General features: G+C 52.4%; 1 protein-coding gene across 1 annotated transcript; it reads left to right on the top strand.

Annotated features, from left to right (window-relative positions):
- The first annotated feature begins 2,665 nt into the window (after nucleotides 1–2,665).
- APLN (apelin) lies at nucleotides 2,666–12,363 on the top strand. The gene is made up of 3 exons (XM_030807467.1): nucleotides 2,666–3,056; nucleotides 8,828–8,999; nucleotides 9,696–12,363. Exons 1-2 carry the CDS (start codon nucleotides 2,990–2,992, stop codon nucleotides 8,992–8,994), a joined length of 234 nt encoding a protein of 77 aa, XP_030663327.1. The 5' UTR covers nucleotides 2,666–2,989; the 3' UTR covers nucleotides 8,995–8,999; nucleotides 9,696–12,363.
- Nucleotides 12,364–17,143: the final 4,780 nt, after the last annotated feature.

The raw sequence follows: 17,143 nt of genomic DNA, 5'->3' as shown, positions 1-17,143 counted from the left end.
TTCTCCCAAGTGTCAGATCTTTAAATCTTACTGTAAACGCATGCCTTCAGCTTGGCTTGAATTTCTATTGGTTTGCTTTTGTTTTTTTTTCCCTCACCTTGTACATTTTGAAGGCTAGGTAGGGTGGGAAAATGGATTATAGAAAAAAGAAGAATGAATGAATGCTCTAACCAATAGAACTTTCTGCAGTGATTGAAGATTCTATTCTGTGCTGTCCAATACAGTAGCCACTAGCCACATATGGGCAATTGAAGCGTGGCCAGTGGAACTGAGGAAGTGAATTTTAAACTTCATTGGAAATGTGGTTAGTAGCTATTGTATTGGAAAGCGCTATGTGTTCCAACCACTTAGCAATATGCCATACACACCCTAGTAAAGGTGCAATTAAATATGAAGGCTTCTATTAACCTAGTTATGGGGGACACTTATTTGGGTGTGCATGGGCTTGCCCAATCAAGGATTGGAGCACCAAGGTTCCTAAAAATAACCCTGCAAGAACTTATTCTTAATTTGCACGGTACCTTCAGGCACATTACCTCACTTAATCCCATAACAACTTTGAAGTGGGTAGAGCAGAGATTATTACCTCCATGAACCCCGGTAAGTTTAGGTGATGATGGCAAGGCCCTACAGCAAACGAGGGTGGAGACTAGAAGCCAGGTGTTTCTCCTCCTGGTTAGAAAATGCTTTCCAGCTAGGCGTGGTGGCTAACGCCTGTAATCCCAACACTTTGGGAGGCTGAAGTGGGTGGCTCATCTGAGGTCAGGAGTTCGAGACCAGCCTGACCAACATGGTGAAACCCCGTCTCTACTAAAAATACAAAATTAGTCGGGCGTGGTGGTGCATGCCTGTAATCCCGGCTACTCAGGAGGCTGAGGCAGGAGAATTGCTTGAACCCAGGAAGCAGAGGCTGCAGTGAGCCGAGATAGCGCTATTGCACTCCAGCCTAAGTGACAGAGCAAAACTCCATCTAAAAAAAAAAAAAAAAAAAAAAAGGAAAGAAAAGAGAAAGAAAGAAAACTCTTTCCAGGGCAACAGCGAAGGGAGAATGATCTCCTGCTACCCATGCCTGCTACTCATATCCTGGGTCTCAAGGATGAAGAGAGGTGCCATGCTTCACACGATTTTTTTTTTAGTTGAGTGTGGTTAATGGGCCATAGGCTATTAATGAGAACCTTATCTTATTCCCTTCCTGCTACCTGAATTTAGGCAGTAAAGATGTTTTTGAAAATTTCATTCATATATTCAAAATTATGTATTGAGTACCAGTCATGTCGCAGGCACTATTCTAGGTCTGGGGACACAGCTGTGAACAAAGCAAAGATCCCTCCCTTGTGGAGGTAACCCTTTTGGTGGAGAGAGACTGATAATAAATACATTGTGTATATATAGGATTTTTGCAACATTTCAAAGATATTTTAAGTATGCCGTGGTCTCTCATGTCTTTTATGGCACACACGCACCCTGTCCGATGTATCTTTTGTGTAAATCTGGACTTACACTTCAAGCAAACTGCCTGGCTTGCTGAAAGGTGGAGACACCTTTCGATTCAGTCTTTTAATATGTGTTGAGTGCCACCTATGTGCAGAGCAAGATATTGGGGACTTTGGAGAGATCCAGAAGAGTGAGAAGACAGTATCCTACCTTAGGGGGTTCCCAGTCCAATGAGGGAAGCAGCCCCATGCCTTGGGAGCTCCCAAGCTATAGAAGCAGCTACAATCTAGTCTGGAAAGGCAAACAACTTCAGGACCCGCTTCTAAACCGGAATCCCAAGTACACGCAAAATGAATCCAGCCTTGACTGTGTGGAGTTGGGTAAACCACCTGCCTCTTACGAAGATGGGGAACTCGAATGAGGACAGCTCCAGGGAACAAGAAAGAGACACCATAGGAGCTGTCCCATGTCCCAACAGTGGGGAGGAGCTGAGGGGCAGCCCCTGCTGGATTAGTGTTATCCTGAGAAGGCTTCTGGATGCGATGGGATTTGAGGTGCTGCTGCAAATAATGAATTGCTCACGGAAAGGTGGGGTGGGGACATTCCAGGTAGAGGGTGCCTCCTGAGGGATGCAGGGAACATGAGGGTCCTGGGCAATTAATCAAGCCTTGGGCACAAGCCTAGGCAGTCACCCCCAATTCAAAGCCAGTTGAAAATGCAGAGGAGAGAGGAGGGCCAGTGTTTGGGTGTCTTGACCAAACCCTTGAAGCTGGCCAGCGGCAAGGGCAAGGACCAGGGTCAGGGTCAGAGGTAGAGGGCGTGAGTGAAGGCAACCCAGACTGAGTCCTTCCCTAAGCGCCCAGGTAGCAAGGTGAGAAAGGGTTAAGTGTGCCCCTCCACCGCCCCAAATGCTTCCTGTGTTTGAAATCCTTCAGGTCTCTGCAAACCCTCTGGCCCCCGGCCAGGCGGGCATTGTCCGGGGAGCGGTTGTGGGTTGTCAGAGAGGCCGCGCAGCCTTTGTTGTGGGGCCACCTCGGGGTTCCCTCTCGCGCTCGCGCTCGGGCTGGGGCTGCAGAGTGCGTGCCTGGAGGGGGGCGGTGCAGGAGGCTCGCTCCCTCTCCCTCCCTCTCCCTCTTCCTGCCCCCCCCCCAGCCCTCCCGATGACCACATGACCAAGTGGGCTCGCGGCCAAGCCACAAGCTACAAAATGCAGCCCCTGGAGTGAGCGGGGAGCATTGTCGCTGGCAGCCGGGGTCACGGGCAGTTGCAGCCGCGGCGGAGCAGCCAGCCGCTAAGAAAGAGCTCGCCGCTGCCGCTCCCGGAGCCGCCGGGGCCAGCTTCGCGGCGCTGCCCCGCGGCGGGAGAGGAGGCTGCAGAAGAGCGGAGGCGGCCAGCGGGAGCGGCGGGGCTCAGTGCGCACACTCAGCGGCCCGGTAGCCTCCCGGCTCCGCGCCCGCACGCGCCAGCCGCGGCTCGCGCCTTTCTTGGCCTCCGGGCGCCCGACCTCTCCTCCCCCGCGCCGGCTCGCCGGGGCCGCGGCGGCCCGAGGAGCAGCATGAATCTGCGGCTCTGCGTGCAGGCGCTCCTGCTGCTCTGGCTCTCCTTGACCGCGGTGTGTGGAGGTGAGTGCGCGCCCTCCCGCTCGCCCGGGCTGCAGCCGGCGCGCTCCTTTCCCTCCGCCCTATTCGCACTCTCCCCGCCTCCCGGGGAGCCCGGCGCGAGCCGTGCAGTAGCAGCCACGCGCCGGCCAGCGCCAGGCAGCAGATTGACAGGGCGCCCCGAGCCATGGGGCGGCTGGCCGCAAGGACCGCTTCTTTTGCGGGGCTCAACTCGGCCTTTGGCATCACCTGCCCGTCACCTTGTCCCTCCTAACCGTCGCTCGCGGTCCCAGGAGCTCAGGACCACAGGTGTGCGCCGCGTGTCCCACGCCCTGCACCCCGCGTGGTGGAGGTGGAAGCGGGGGACATGCCCGCTCCCTCGTGGATCGATGGAAGGAACTGACCAGAGTCGAGTGGGCTGGGCTCCCATGTTGAATGTCTTCTGGTCCCTGAAGGCTGGGAGCCTCCCGCCAGTCCAGGGGCGCGGGAAACCGGGGATGAAGTGCCAACATGCAGACGTGACACTTGTTGCATAGGCAGGAGTGCTCGGAGGGGGTGGCGGCCTGGAGCCCAGCTGTTGCTCCTTTCGGCCTGCATGTGTGAGCAGAGGCAGCCTCCCCCAGGCAGGGCCGGGCCCAGCCGGGCTGGGCTGGTCTTCTCCTCCCTAACCCCAAGGTCCTGGCTGGTCTCCTCCTCTGCACAGGATGCCCTCCCCATAGCCTCCATCCCACCCCCAGAGACTTGGTTCTCTTACATCCTGGCTCCAGCCTTCCTTTATGTCCCAGGCATGGGCATGCTTCTTCACCTTAGTCTCCCTGTCGCTAGGCACCAAAGGAGGAAGCACAGCACCTGACCCGACCCCTCCCTGCAGCTCAGGAAAGGGGAGTCCTTTTGCCCTCACCTGCCAATACTTGGCACTAGTGCCCATGTCCGCCCCTAGCCTGGTCCCCACCCATGCCCCAGCAGCCCCATCCCAGGCTGCCTGTCCTCTGTGTGTCAATATCTCCTGGGGCTGCCAGCTCCCACCTCCAGCTGCCACAGTCCTATGATCTGGCTGTCATTGCTGCCTGCCTGGCACCACACAAGGGGAAGGCCAAGACCAGGTGGACTAACGCCAGGACCATGGCTGGAGTCACAGGGAGGTGGGAGCAGAAAGAAGGAGAAGGCAGGGCAGTGAGTTTCCTAGGGCAAGGGCACAGGGCCCTAAGTGGTTCCAAACCCTCCAGAACAGAAGGATGGCATGCAGCCCAGGAGCCTCCGAGGGACCCAGCCAGCTCTGCCTGCCTCTCATCGCAGGCCACCTCCTTTCTCTGCTCTTGCTTTTTGGCCCTGCTGTGGCTCTGGGAACACTGCCTGGCTTCTCAGAAAGGTGCGGTGGTTGGGGCTGGCACCTCCTGCCTCCAGGTAGCTGGCCGGTGATTTCTCTATTAAAGACCTGAGCACAAAGTGAGGCACCACCACAGTAAGCAGTGGGCAGGCTTTTTCCACAGAAACTCCTGTCAGGCAGGTAACAGAGGGAGCAAAAGATACGAATGTAAGATACGAATGATACACCATACCAGCCTGTCCTCAGGAAGCCTACCATCTGTTGTCATTGGCAAGGCACGACACTTGCACAATACCACCACGGGCAAATAGTCCAGGGTGGTGCCTTCAGGGAAGAAAAAGACTGGGTGCAGAGAGTGTTCCAGAGGAAGGTAGGGCTCCTGGATCTGCACACTTGGTGCTCCCCCCAGAGGCTGTGGGGAGACCCCTGGCCAATAGACAACTACTCAGAGCCTCCTGGGTTCCAGCCATTGGGACAGTACTAGCAAAGGGGAGAGAGCTGGTTTCAAGGGAAGGGAAGTCAGCCAGAATGCCCGAACACCGTGTGGCTGGTCCAGAGCCTGCCACTTCGTGCTTTAATTCCCCCGTCTTCATTAGGTCATCTGTCCACTCTGATTTGGATAAATTCGTTGCCCTCACCTTTTGCTCAAGCCTCGTGCTGGAAACTTTCAGGGCTCTCACTGACTTCTCTACTCCCTGACTTCTCCTGGAGCCAAGGAAGGGCATGTCCCTGGAGGTGGCCACCAGCCAAGGGTCCAGGTACACATGTCCTGCTCCCGCTGGCTCCTGTCCTGGGTTAGAAGCAGGAATCCCAGAACCACTTTGTCCTTGGCCCGGACTGGCATGCTGTCCCCAGCCAGAGTCCCCAGTCAAAGTTCCAGCCTGAAAACCACACTTCCTCCTCTCCACAGTCTGTCCTGACTTGGAATGTCCACCCCCGACCCCTCTCCACGCCACCTCTCATCACCCCGCTACCACCACGTACACTCCTCCACTGCCTCCTGACTTGGGATACACTTTGCTCTTGTGAGTCTGAGAACTCCTGGGTCAGGGCCAAGTGTCCCTCGGTCTCTGAGCACCCCTCTTTTTCTCCTTCTCCTCCCCCTCCGCAGGCCCAGCTCAAAGCCTGCAGTCACAGTGGGAGTGTGAGGAGAGCCTACTGTACCCCTCCTGCTCAGGGAAGGCCATCTCTACTCCATCCCCAGTCCTCAGCACTAAGCACCCGTGTAACCTGAGCCAGGCCTCTCCTCGCAAAGAACTAAGGCAAGGGAAGCAGAGGGCCACCAGACAGAGCATGATGTATCCCAGGGCAGCAAAGCTGGCACTGGAGACAGCACAGGGCCCTGGAGAAGGCGACTGGGATGGGGGGCTGGGCAGACAAAGAGACACATGCAGGACCACAGAGCAGTGGAGGGGCATTGCCAGCGGGGTCCCCACCGGAGCATACGTTTGGGCTTTTAAAGTCATCACAAGACAGGCCAGACTGAGAGAGGAGAAACAGGTGCGTCATTCCTGATGAGACTGGCATGTTCCTGAAAAGTCGCAAGTACCTCTTTGTGCGTTGGCAGGGTTGGAGTTCAGATAGCATGAAAGTCAAATCTTGTCCTCCCCCTGACTGTGGTTCTCAGCATGGAGATGCTGTAGCTTCGTGGCTGATGGCACTTCAGCAGGCAATGGCTCCAATCTCTCTAGGCTGGAGATTGTTTGGAGGATTGCTCCAGCCTCCTTTTACGTAGCAAATGAGCTGGAAGAAAATATTCAAGTGCATTAGGGCTGGCCTCCATTTCTAAAGGGGAATTCTTTTGTACAGTCAAGACCTCTGCAGTGATGAGAATCAACAGCCTCTAATTTGTTCCTTTAGACAGGATAAAGCCAGGGTTTCAGGTATCAGCTTATCTGATGGTGAGCCAGACTCAGAATCAAAAGTAGGAAACAGGTGGGTGATGGACTCAGAGTGCGGGAGGAGCCGGCAGATCTCGGTGATGCTGAGGACAATGAGTCCCCAACCCAATGGGAGGGATGCAAGAAGCCCGGGGCTGCTCTCCAGGGCCCGGCTGGGGGCTCAGTCAGCTCAGAGTGGTTCTTCTCTGCAGACCTAGAGTCTAGACATCTTCCTGGCCAGAGTCAGAGCCACCAACCCTGGTCCCCATCCTGACATATGGCCTCTAGCCCTCCCTTTCTGACTGCCACAGACACTCACAATCTTGGGTGCTGAGCACATGGAGATGATGCCCTCCCCCTCCTGGCACTGTGCTTCTCTTCTCCATGTCTGCCACCACCCTGAGCTACAATGGCCTGCACCACTGCCCTATCCCTTTTGCACCCCCAGCAGTCGAAGGTGCAGAGGTGAGAGCCAAGTGTTGACTGGGTTCACTTCACAAGGCCCCTAGGTTCTTCCCCTGCTCCTTATCAGCATCATTTAGACCCGCCCTCCGTGATCAGGGTGAGCCTTGTGGGGACCCCAGAACTAAGGCAGAGGCTGAAGCAGCTGCGGTGGGGAGCTTAGTGAAGGTCTTTCCTTCCTCTCCCCTTCCAGCCCCAGCCCCCTCACAGATGGCGCCAAGAGGGTAGCTCTTTGACAGTCAGACAGAAGCAGCCCCCTTGTTCCATCCATACTTACTGCTCCAAAGTGCTAAGATAATTCTTCTTTTAATTCTCATAGGTTATGAATTTAAGGGATAAGTTGGCACAGAAATGTGGCTAGTTAACCAAATGACCCAAGTCAATCGCCTCATGGGCCTGGTGATTTTTCTTGGGGAAAGAGGGAAGGAGGGTGCAGGCTTGGAGAATATGTATTTATGTGCGTATGTGTGTGTGGAGGGGGTGGGTATGTCTGGGTGTGAGTGGGGAGAACTGCGGGCCCAGAAGCCTGCGGGAAGAGGGCCCTAAGGCCAAACCTGCCCACTTTTGGCCCAAGAGGAGGCTAAACACTTGGAAATTGTGTGCAAGCAGAGGAGGACTCACAAAAACCAAGGAGCCAAGGAAGAAACAGAGCGTGGGGATGTTGGAGGCAGAGGCAGAGGGGAAGGGGGAGCTGCCAGGGGTATGATTGGGGTGTGAGCAGCCAATGGGAGGCTCTATGGAAACTGTGAGCAAGTGGTGGGAATTCCTGGGTAGATGGCAATGGGGCTCGAGGGACAGGGATCTAGATGCAGGCAAATCAGATGGTGTGCGGGGGGAGAGAGACTGTTATTCATTATCTCTGGCCTCAGTTGCTGTATCTGCGCAGGCCTGTACTGGGCATTGCACAAGTACCCTGCCTGGCTGCCTCTTCCTCAGCACCGTCTCATCTCCGCACACTGCCTGCCACCACCAGCCAGGCTTGTCTTGGGGGTGGCAGCTCGGCTTCCCTGCATGGACTGCAGGCTTCATGAGAGTCGGCCTGCATGCCTTTTCCCTCACTGCACCACTTGGATTCCATTGTCAGGGGTCAGTCTGGTGTCAGGAGGCTTCTACTCTAAGCCTCCTGACAGATGTGGACAGATGTAAAGAGGAGCCCCAGAGTGCAGAATAGAAGCCAGCTGGGATTGAAATGGAAAGAATTTACATAAGACACAGGCTGCAGGGTGTGATCTGGGAATTTCAGGAGGTAGGGCATTGGTGGGGAGGTACCAACTGCAATAGCCCACCCCCCTCCTGGTGCACAGACATGCTGCTGAAGGTGACCATTCTCTCATTTATTCATTCTCAAATATTCATGCAATATTTGTTGGTCTCTAAATCTGGTCTCAGGTCTCTAAATCTGGTCACAGCATGAGGCAGGCTGAGTCAGAGACCCCTCCCCCTTAACCCGCCTGGCCCAGCCCCATCCACTGGGAGGACTTGGCCCCCTAGAGATGCCTAACCACCGATGAGACACCCAGGGGCGAGATATGAGCTCCTTAGTACTCAAAAGTGGGTCATCCTGCATATCAAAGGATGTAGGAGTACAATGACGTGATGTTCAGGATTTGCTTTAAAATACTGCAGTCAAGGAAAATAGAAAAGGGATAACTAAAGCATATGTGACTCCATCTGGATAACTGTTGAATCTGGGTGATGGGTACATGGCGGTGGGAGGGTCATTGTAATGTCATATGTCTGAAATGTTTGAAGTGTACCAGTTGCAGGGGTGCCATGGTGATTACTGCCTCCTGCCCCCCAGCCAAGTACAGGCATGACACCCCAAAGTGCACACCCCCAATGACGTTCCAAAGAAAGAACCCACTTGTGCCTGTCAGAAACATGATATAACCGCCAAAAGGACAGAAAGTCAGCTACATCAATGGCAAGATGTGAGTAGTAGGTTCCGTTTGTCCCAGGACAGTGCAGAAATGGCCAATTTTCCTTCAATATGAAAAAGAGAAACAAAGAAAATCTATGAGAAGTGCCGCCACGTGGACAGACCACCCCTCCCGCGGGCCTGTGGTCTGCAGCCCCTGCCCGTTTCCAACAACCTTCCTCACTAACAGGCTTTCTCCTTCCTGCAGGGCCCCTGATGCCGCTTCCCGATGGGAAAGGGCTGGAAGAGGGCAATGTCCGCCACCTGGTGCAGCCCAGAGGGTCGAGGAATGGGCCAGGGCCCTGGCAGGGAGGTCGGAGGAAATTCCGCCGCCAGCGGCCCCGCCTCTCCCATAAGGGACCCATGCCTTTCTGAAGCAGGTACTTGAGCCTCTGTTCAGTGGACAGTGCTAAAGCGGAGGGAGAGGGACAGCCTAGAAGCCGGGTGACCCTGCCGCTCATCACTGGCCAGACACATCCATCAAGCAGTCCTGGCACCACACGCACGGGGGCCTAGAGCTAGCAAGAGAGCTTATGGGGCAGCTGTCTAGCCCCTTTATTTTACAGACGGTCTCCTCGTCTGAGGCCCAGAGACGGGCTTGATACTTGGGGCCAGTCTCCCTTCCACCCTGCTGCCTGGGGTTGGGGAGGCTGGCCTGCTTAGAGATTTCTAGACATCCTGGTGGACCTTAATGGCTGGGGAGGGGTGCCCAGGGCAAACCTACAGATGTCCAGTGTAGATTGTCGCCAGAGTTGGGGAAAGAGGCAGAGAGCTCTAGGGGCTCTCAGGCAGAGAACAAGAGGACAGTTGTGGCTGTGGTTGCCCGGAGCTGTGAGAAGGAGGGAAGAACCAAGGTGGCAGCAGAGAGAGGAGAGCTGAAGCCTGCCCCTCACCTGGTCTGCTGGCTGTCCCACTGCAATGGGGACAGGCAGGCACCAACTCAGGGGCCTTGGGCTTGAGGTTTGGGCTGAGTGGAGTTGGGGGGAGAGAGAAGGCGGTCTCCTCTCCTTTCCTGGGGAGTTCCTTTGGCCTAGGATATGTCCATGACTTCTCTCTTGTCATTTTTGTCTCCTTAGGACTGAAGGGGCCCCCAAGTGCCCAGCCCCTGCGGTTCTGTCTCCTCCATAGATTGGTCTGCTTCTCTGGAGGCCTCACGTCCATTCAGCTCTCACCTCGCACCTGCTGTAGCCACCGATGGGCCCAGCTCTTCTCACCTGCCTGCTTCCCCCAGTGGCGTGCTCCTGGCTATAGTTTGGATGATTCCCGTTCTCTCACAAGGATCCGTCCAGTCCATCTTCCGGGCCCCTCCCTGGACTGACTTTGGAGACCCAGCCCCAGAAAGCCTCCCTTCTTCTCCAGGTCCCCTCCGCTCTAGTGCCTGCCTGTCTCATCTAATGCCCCAAACCTTCACTTGGGCCTTCCTTCCTCATGTCTGCCCTGGGCGCAGGGTGGAAATGCTCCCTTCTGTGGGCTCCAGCAGATCCCTTGTTTTCCTGTCAGTTGGACCCCTCACCCGGCCTCCAGGGAGGAATGCAGAGAAAAGCAAGGAGAGACTCTAGTTAAGAGGTGCTGGCTGCAGGGATCCAGACAGGGCACACTGGGGGCACGGAAGTGTGGCGGGGGGAGCTCTGGTGAAGTGGGTGGGGCATCGGCGTTTGCTCAGTTAAGGGAGAGGTAAAGGAGAGGGGCCCGTGAAGTCCTTTGTCACTTCTCTTGCCTTACTGTGCCTCCCAATACTCCCTGCTTCCTGCCCCCATACCCGGTCCCCAGCTAGCCCAAGCTCCAGGTCAGGAGGGGAGGGTGCTCGGCCTGACATGGCTCTATACCCTCCCAGGAGTAAAAGCCAAGCAAGAGGTTGTTTTTGCCAAGAATCACAGAATATTAGAGCTGACAGGACCCCTGAAGATCACTTAGCCTTCTTAGGCAAATGCCTGCAAAACAGAAGCCTGGAGAGGGGAGTGACCTGCTCAGAGTCATTGCAGAGCCGGGATGGGGACCAGGTCTCCCATCTCCTACTTTATGACGCCCTCTTCCCTCTTGATGATGTCTTTTCAAAGCAAATGAAGTGCCTTTTCCTGAGGCTGGGGCTGGGGGTGGCTGGGAGGGGAAGGGAAGGGAGAGGCAAGCTGGCTGTGAACTGTCCTGTTGTGGGGCCGGAGCTGCACCCACCTCCCTGACCTACCCCTGCTGCACCATTTCCCCAGCTGGGCTGGAAGGTTCCATAACTGGCCAGCTGCCCCCATAACTGGCAGCATTCCCAGACCCAGGGTACTCTAATAGGGGCGGCTCAGGCACTGAGACTACCGCTCAACCCCAGGGGTGGTTTTCAGGAGTCCGAGGTAGCCTTCAATCATTGGACTCCATGGCCTTCCCTTCGTGTTGACCGGACCTGCCTTCCAGGGCTTTTCCTTTGGGGGAGGCGGAGAGGGGAGAAGAAGGAAGGAAAGGGCAGAAGGAAGGAGGGGCAGGAGGAAGAAAAGAAAGCAAAGAAAGAGAAGGAAGGAAAGAAAGATGGGAGGAAGTGCAGCAGGAATAGCACCCTCTCCCCCAGGAGGCCCCAGCTTCCGTGAGGGGCCGTCACCAGCCATTCCTTGGAGGGGGCTTTCTCCCCTTTTGCTTGAGCAGGCTTCCCAGGTGGGAGAAAGAGAAGGCAAGAGCCTGATGCCCAACTTTGTGTGTGTGGGGACGGGGGAGTCAGGGCCCCCCAAGTCCCACAATAGCCCCAATGTTTGCCTATCTGCCTCCCCCCAAGCCCCTTTACCTATGCTGCTGCTAACGCTGCTGCTGCTGCTGCTGCTGCTTAAAGGCTCATGCTTGGAGTGGGGACTGGTCGGTGCCCAGAAAAGTCTCTTCTGCCACTGACGCCCCCATCAGAGATTGGGCCTTCTTTCCCCCTTCCTTTCTGTGTCTCCTGCCTCATCGGCCTGCCATGACCTGCAGCCAAGCCCAGCCCTGTGGGGAAGGGGAGAAAGTGGGGGATGGCTGAGAAAGCTGGGAGATAGGGAACAGAAGAGGGTAGTGGGGGGGCTGGGGGGCTGCCTTATTTAAAGTGGTTGTTTATGATTCTTATACTAATTTATACAAAGATATTAAGGCCCTGTTTATTAAGAAATTGTTCCCTTCCCCTGTGTTCAATGTGTTTGTAAAGATTGTTCTGTGTAAATATGTCTTTATAATAAACAGTTAAAAGCTGACAGTTTGCCCTTACTCTTGGAGGTCATGTTCAGGAGGGGCGTTCCTTTCCCCTGGGGGTCATGGTTGTCCCCATGCCCACAGATTGCACGTGCAGGGAGGTAAGTGCCTGCATCCCAAATAGGTTCTAGGTCAACTGGCCTCAAACCGATTCGCCATGAGCTCACAAAATGAATCCCTATGCTTAATGACCAGGTCACATAAAATCCAGCCCACTTACAGGTTTTCTGGCATCTGCTTGGGTGTCCTAATTTTTTTGGCAGTGTCATTTGAAGAATTTTTTAAAGGCAATTTATTTAAGAACATGCTGATTAAATGCAGGATCGCTACTAAAAATTGTTTTGTATCCTTGGTGGGTGTCTTCTGCTATTTTATCTACTTTTGAACACTTTCAGGACTTTTTAGCCAGTATGCCTTTCTTGAAAAATGTTATGTTTTCAGCAATAAATACATTTGATAATGACTTTGTTTGTATCATTTTATGTTTCACAAAGTAGAGTTGCTTGATAAATGAGATAGCCTGAAAAATAAAATGCAAAGAGTGCAATATAATTCTGCCCCATCTGTCTCACTTCATGCTTGTTGTCAAAATGCCAATATCTTGCAGAACAGAAGGGAACATTGGGTACATGCTAATTTGGTTAATAAACCCATTAGGTACACACAGGCATACATAGTACAGAGCAAAACTCAGTGAGAAACAGAGAGGAGGGATCAAAATGGGTTCATTTGATAAATCTCGTGGGAAATCCTATAGATTTGACAAGTATTTAGTGCTAGAAATATACAATTTTAAAGAAAGGGTCTTTAAACAAACTCCCTAAAAAGTCATAAAAATGCTCAATAGGAGAGAAAAATAGAAAAAGTCACCCACAAGCATACAAAACAATCTCATTATTGACAAAATGTTGCAAGTTGTGATAGTGATTTAAAAATGCAATATTACGGCTGGGCGCGGTAGCTCACACCTGTAATCCCAGCACTTTGGGAGGCCCAGGCAGGCGGATCACTTGAGGTCAGGAGTTTGAGACCAGCATGGCCAACATGGTGAAACTCCATCTCTACTAAAAATACCAAAATTAGCTGGGTATGGTGGCAGGTGCCTGTAATCCCAGCTACTCGGGAGGCTGAGGCAGGAGAATTGCTTGAACACAGGAGGCAGAGGTTGCAGTGAGCCGAGATCACACCACTGTACTCCAGCCTGGGTGACAGAGCCAGACTCCATCCCCCAAAAAAAAAGTGATGTTACATTGGAAGTGCCTCTTAGGAAAACTGGTGCAAAATGCCTTATTTAGAAATTACTAGTTTGACTTTTAGGCAAACAGGTGGAACTGGTTTTAGGCAGAGGTTTCAGGTGGACTGGCTTTATGCTGATTAGCCTGTTACCTCCCTAATCATCCCCAAAGTTCTAAATTCACATGAAAGCAAGGAGAAGGGAGTGGGGCATGGGGCAGGACAACTTAATACTGACCCATAAGGGTACAGTGAATTAGATAAATGAATCTAGAATCTGGTCTTCAAATTCCAGAATGCAAACTCTTTCTACAGTACTACAGAAGGTCCCCTAACTAGAAAGAAGAATTAGGTACAATTTGATATTCTTTTTTTTTTTTTCTGAGACAGAGTCTCACTCTGTCTCCCAGGCTGGAGGGAAGGCGGTGGCACAATCTCGGCTCACTGCAACCTCTACCTCCTGGGTTCAAACGATTCTCCTGCCTCACCTTCCCAAGAAGCTGGGGTTACATGCACCCACCACCATGCCTGACTAATTTTTTTGTATATTTATTTATTTATTTATTTATTTTTATTTTTATTATTATTTTTAGTAGAGACAGGGTTTCACCAGGTTAGCCAGGCTAGTCTTGAGCTCCTGACCTCAAGTAATCCGCCTGCCTTGGCTTCCCAAAGTGCTGGGATTACAAGCATGAGCCACCATGCCCAGCTGTGTTTGATATTCTTAGTAAGTACAATACAAATTCATAGTACAAGATGGCACAGTGTGGACTGGTGGGATCAGGGAAAGCTAATAGAGGCTGAGTGATAAAAACAGGCCCTAGAAGGCACAATAGCATTTGGTTAAGTTGGTGAAAGGATGATGGGCGGGGGTGAAAGTGACGGCGGGGACAAGGAAGGGGGAGCAGCTACCAGGGTCCATGGAACATATGTAGTCAACTGGATACTACTGGGTGGATGCAAGTGTGACCTCCTTGGGGCAGGGGATAAGGAAAAGAAAGTTGGTGGCTTCTGTAAAGATAATTAGACCTGAAACCAAAAGAAGGCTGGACATATGATATGCATTGCTACTACCTTTTGGAGATATCTTGACCAAATAAATACAACAGAGGCAGAGTAGGGCATTGCTTGTCAAAATGCAGAGCTTAGGAAAAGAAATAGGAGTTCACTTAACTGATTGTTTCTGGACTGGAGGTCCTGAACTGAGAGGTTGACGAGTGGGGGTAGAGAACCTGAAAACCAACACTCTTTGAAATCCATCCGGAATTAGGCAGCCTCTGAAATGACAGAGATTAGGGAGGCAAACAGACTCAGACCACACACAGCTTTTCAGGACCCCAGGTGTGGTGTAAAATGAGCCATAACTGCTTAGAAATCTAACATTTCAGACTCTCCTGTAGGCCTGGCTGGCTTGGTACCCCCTGTAGGGGCTGGGCTCCTCCGCATTGAGGGAACCATGAGGCCTGGCCTGAGCAGCCATTCTGAGGTCCTTATAGAATTCGATTCTCCAAGCCTAAAGGTTATTCAACTGAAATTTCTCAATCCAAAGTTTCTTTCTGACCAGAGTGTGCCTGTGCCAGCTAACTGCCAAAGGAGATGGCAGAGATTTACTCAGTATCCTCCTCTCCTGGCTTGAGAAGGGCCGCTGACTCAGCCGGCATTTCTCAGTAACTCTTGAAAGGAAGGATTCTTCTCTAGGACTCCTTTGAAAATCCAGCTTTTCCTAGGTAGTGGCCAGTGCTCCGAGAAGGAGCCCAACAAGGGACTCCCCTTGCCGCTGTCTTGGACTTCAGCCAAAGGCCCAAGCCGCATCCAGGACACTTCCTTGAATGTTTCAAATCAGCTGCCAACAGACTTTTTCTGTAAAGAGCCAGATAGTTTTCTTGACTTTTTGAGCCATATGATCTCTATCTCAACTCAAACCTCTTTGAGTTTGATGCTGCTGCCTACTTTTTAGCACTGTGGTCAGGATTGACTGTGATGATGCAGGTAAAGTTTTTGACACATGCAAAAGCAGCCATACACAATACATACACCAGTGGACATGACTGTGTTCCAAAAAAATCTTTATAAAAGCAGGTGGCTTCCCAGCCCTGTGTCAAATGAAGCATCAGCAAGCCCTTCAACTCAGCCTCTGAACCCTTGCCTGGAGCGCAAGGGGAAGACCTACATTCTGCAGCAAGGTGTAGAATTAAGTGATTTAATACACTGGTTATGAGATGGCCTCTGATAATAATCATACTAAAAAAGTGATTCCAGTGGAAGGGGAAGTCTGGAGTCAGCTCAGGGTTCAAATCCTGGCACCATCATTTACTCACCTGTGTGACCTTGCAGCAAGAGTCTTGATCTGGATGAGCTCGTGTTTCTCTGCTTTGGGCAGGATGCTGCTGCCCAATTTATAGCACTGTGGTCAGGATTGACCGTGATGATGCAGGGAAAAGTGTTTAGCACAGTGCCTGGCCCATGTTACGAGCCTACTAAGTGGGAACTATTATTATCTCTGTTAAGCCTCATTCTAGCCCTGAGAACTGGACAGGGCAGCCATCATTCTCCCCAATTTATAGATGAAAAATCAGGCTCATGGAGGTGAGGTCACTTGTTCAAATTCACAGAGCCACTCATGGGTGAGTAGAGCCTCAAACCTGGGTCTGTCCCCGGCTCAGGTCAGCTGCTGCTATGGTTTGAATGCATCCTTCAAATTCATGCTTTGGAAATTTAATCCCTAAATTCATATGTTGATGGTATTTGGAGGTGGCGCCTTTGGTAGGTAATTAAAATTAAATAAGGTCATCAGGTTTGTGCCCCTATGATGGAACTGGTGGCTTTATAAGAAGAGGAAGAGAGACCTGAGCTGGCACACTCTTGCCCTCTTGCCATGTAATGCCATTCTACCATATTATGATTTAGCAAAAAGGCCCTCACCAGATGCCAGTGCCATGCTCTTGGACTTCCAGCCTCCAGAGCTGTGAGCTACATAAAGTTTTTTTTCTTTATAAGTTACCCTGTCTGTGGCTACAGAAAACAAACTATGATAGCTTCCCTGCTCCTGCTAAGGGTCCTTTTTCTCACCATGAGTGTGCCTCAGTCACTAGAAATTTCCGGTTTCCCAGATAAGCTATAGGGCCTCCCCAGGGACAGATCATGTCCTCAGCATTTTTCCTTGTAGAAGCTTAGCTTGGGCAGCAGCCCCGGAGGCCTCTCCAAAGGTGTTAAGTGCTCACCATTAGCACCTGATCTGTCTGGAATTGTGGAGCCAGGCACCTGTTCCAGGACACCTGCTTGGCCATTGGGGTTCCTTTCTGCACAAGGCCCGGGGCTCAGAAACCTGGGTTCCAGTCCTGAATCTGCTTCTACCCAGGGCTTGCTGGGTAGCTTAGCAAAGTCTTTCCTTGGCCCTTTCTGGGCCTCAGCCTACTCACCTGCCCAGGACACTTGGGTGGGTAGATGTGAAACACCTGCTTGTGACTAAGGCTTTGTTGAGGTCCCAGCTAACAGTGGGGGGTGATTCAGGCTGCCCTCCAGAGGCAATTCAGGACCTGACCCAGGGACCTGTAGGGAGGAGCTCTGGGAGAAGAATTGGGCATATGGCAGGAAAATGGGAACCTAAGCCAGTGAGGAAGTCCACTGCTGGGTTACGTGGGTTGCACAAGCTTCCCATAACCCCAGGAGCTGCTGGAACCTCCATTCCATACTTCTCCCTTTGCACAAATTAAATGCTTTCTGATCTTCCCTGAATGTTAAAAAATTGGCACAGTGCTGCAGAGCTAGCCTGGTGGCGTGAAACTTGGGGTTCTGAGCTCTGGATCCTAACCCCAGCTTGGCCAGTAACTGGCTGTGTGACTCCAGGCAGGTCTGTTCATCTATTAGGGGTCCTGGTTCTCCATCATCTATTTTCATAGGATGACAATCTCTGCTTTCCCTACCTTAAACACACAGAATCATAGAAGGGCAGAGCTGACGTGAGCCTGAGAGATCATTCAGTACCCTAAGCCCTGTTATTTTTACAAATGAAGAAAGTGGGACTCAGAAAGGGTAAGTGAACTCTTAAAGGAACATAGCTAGATAGTCCTAGCAAACTCGTATAGAGCGCTTCTCATGT

Source organism: Nomascus leucogenys, chromosome X, assembly GCF_006542625.1.
Source record: "Nomascus leucogenys isolate Asia chromosome X, Asia_NLE_v1, whole genome shotgun sequence".
Lineage (NCBI taxonomy): Eukaryota > Metazoa > Chordata > Mammalia > Primates > Hylobatidae > Nomascus > Nomascus leucogenys.
Note: the sequence above shows the minus strand (reverse complement) of the source record. Positions and strands in the feature narration are given on the sequence as shown.

What these genes read in the sequence shown, in the direction of transcription:
- APLN (XM_030807467.1), top strand. Translation starts at nt 2,990, where the DNA reads ATGAATCTGCGGCTCTGCGTGCAGGCGCTCCTGCTGCTCTGGCTCTCC. An exon ending in CTTGACCGCGGTGTGTGGAG is followed by an intron (nt 3,057 to 8,827) that starts GTGAGTGCGCGC and finishes TCCTTCCTGCAG; the next exon opens with GGCCCCTGATGCCGCTTCCC.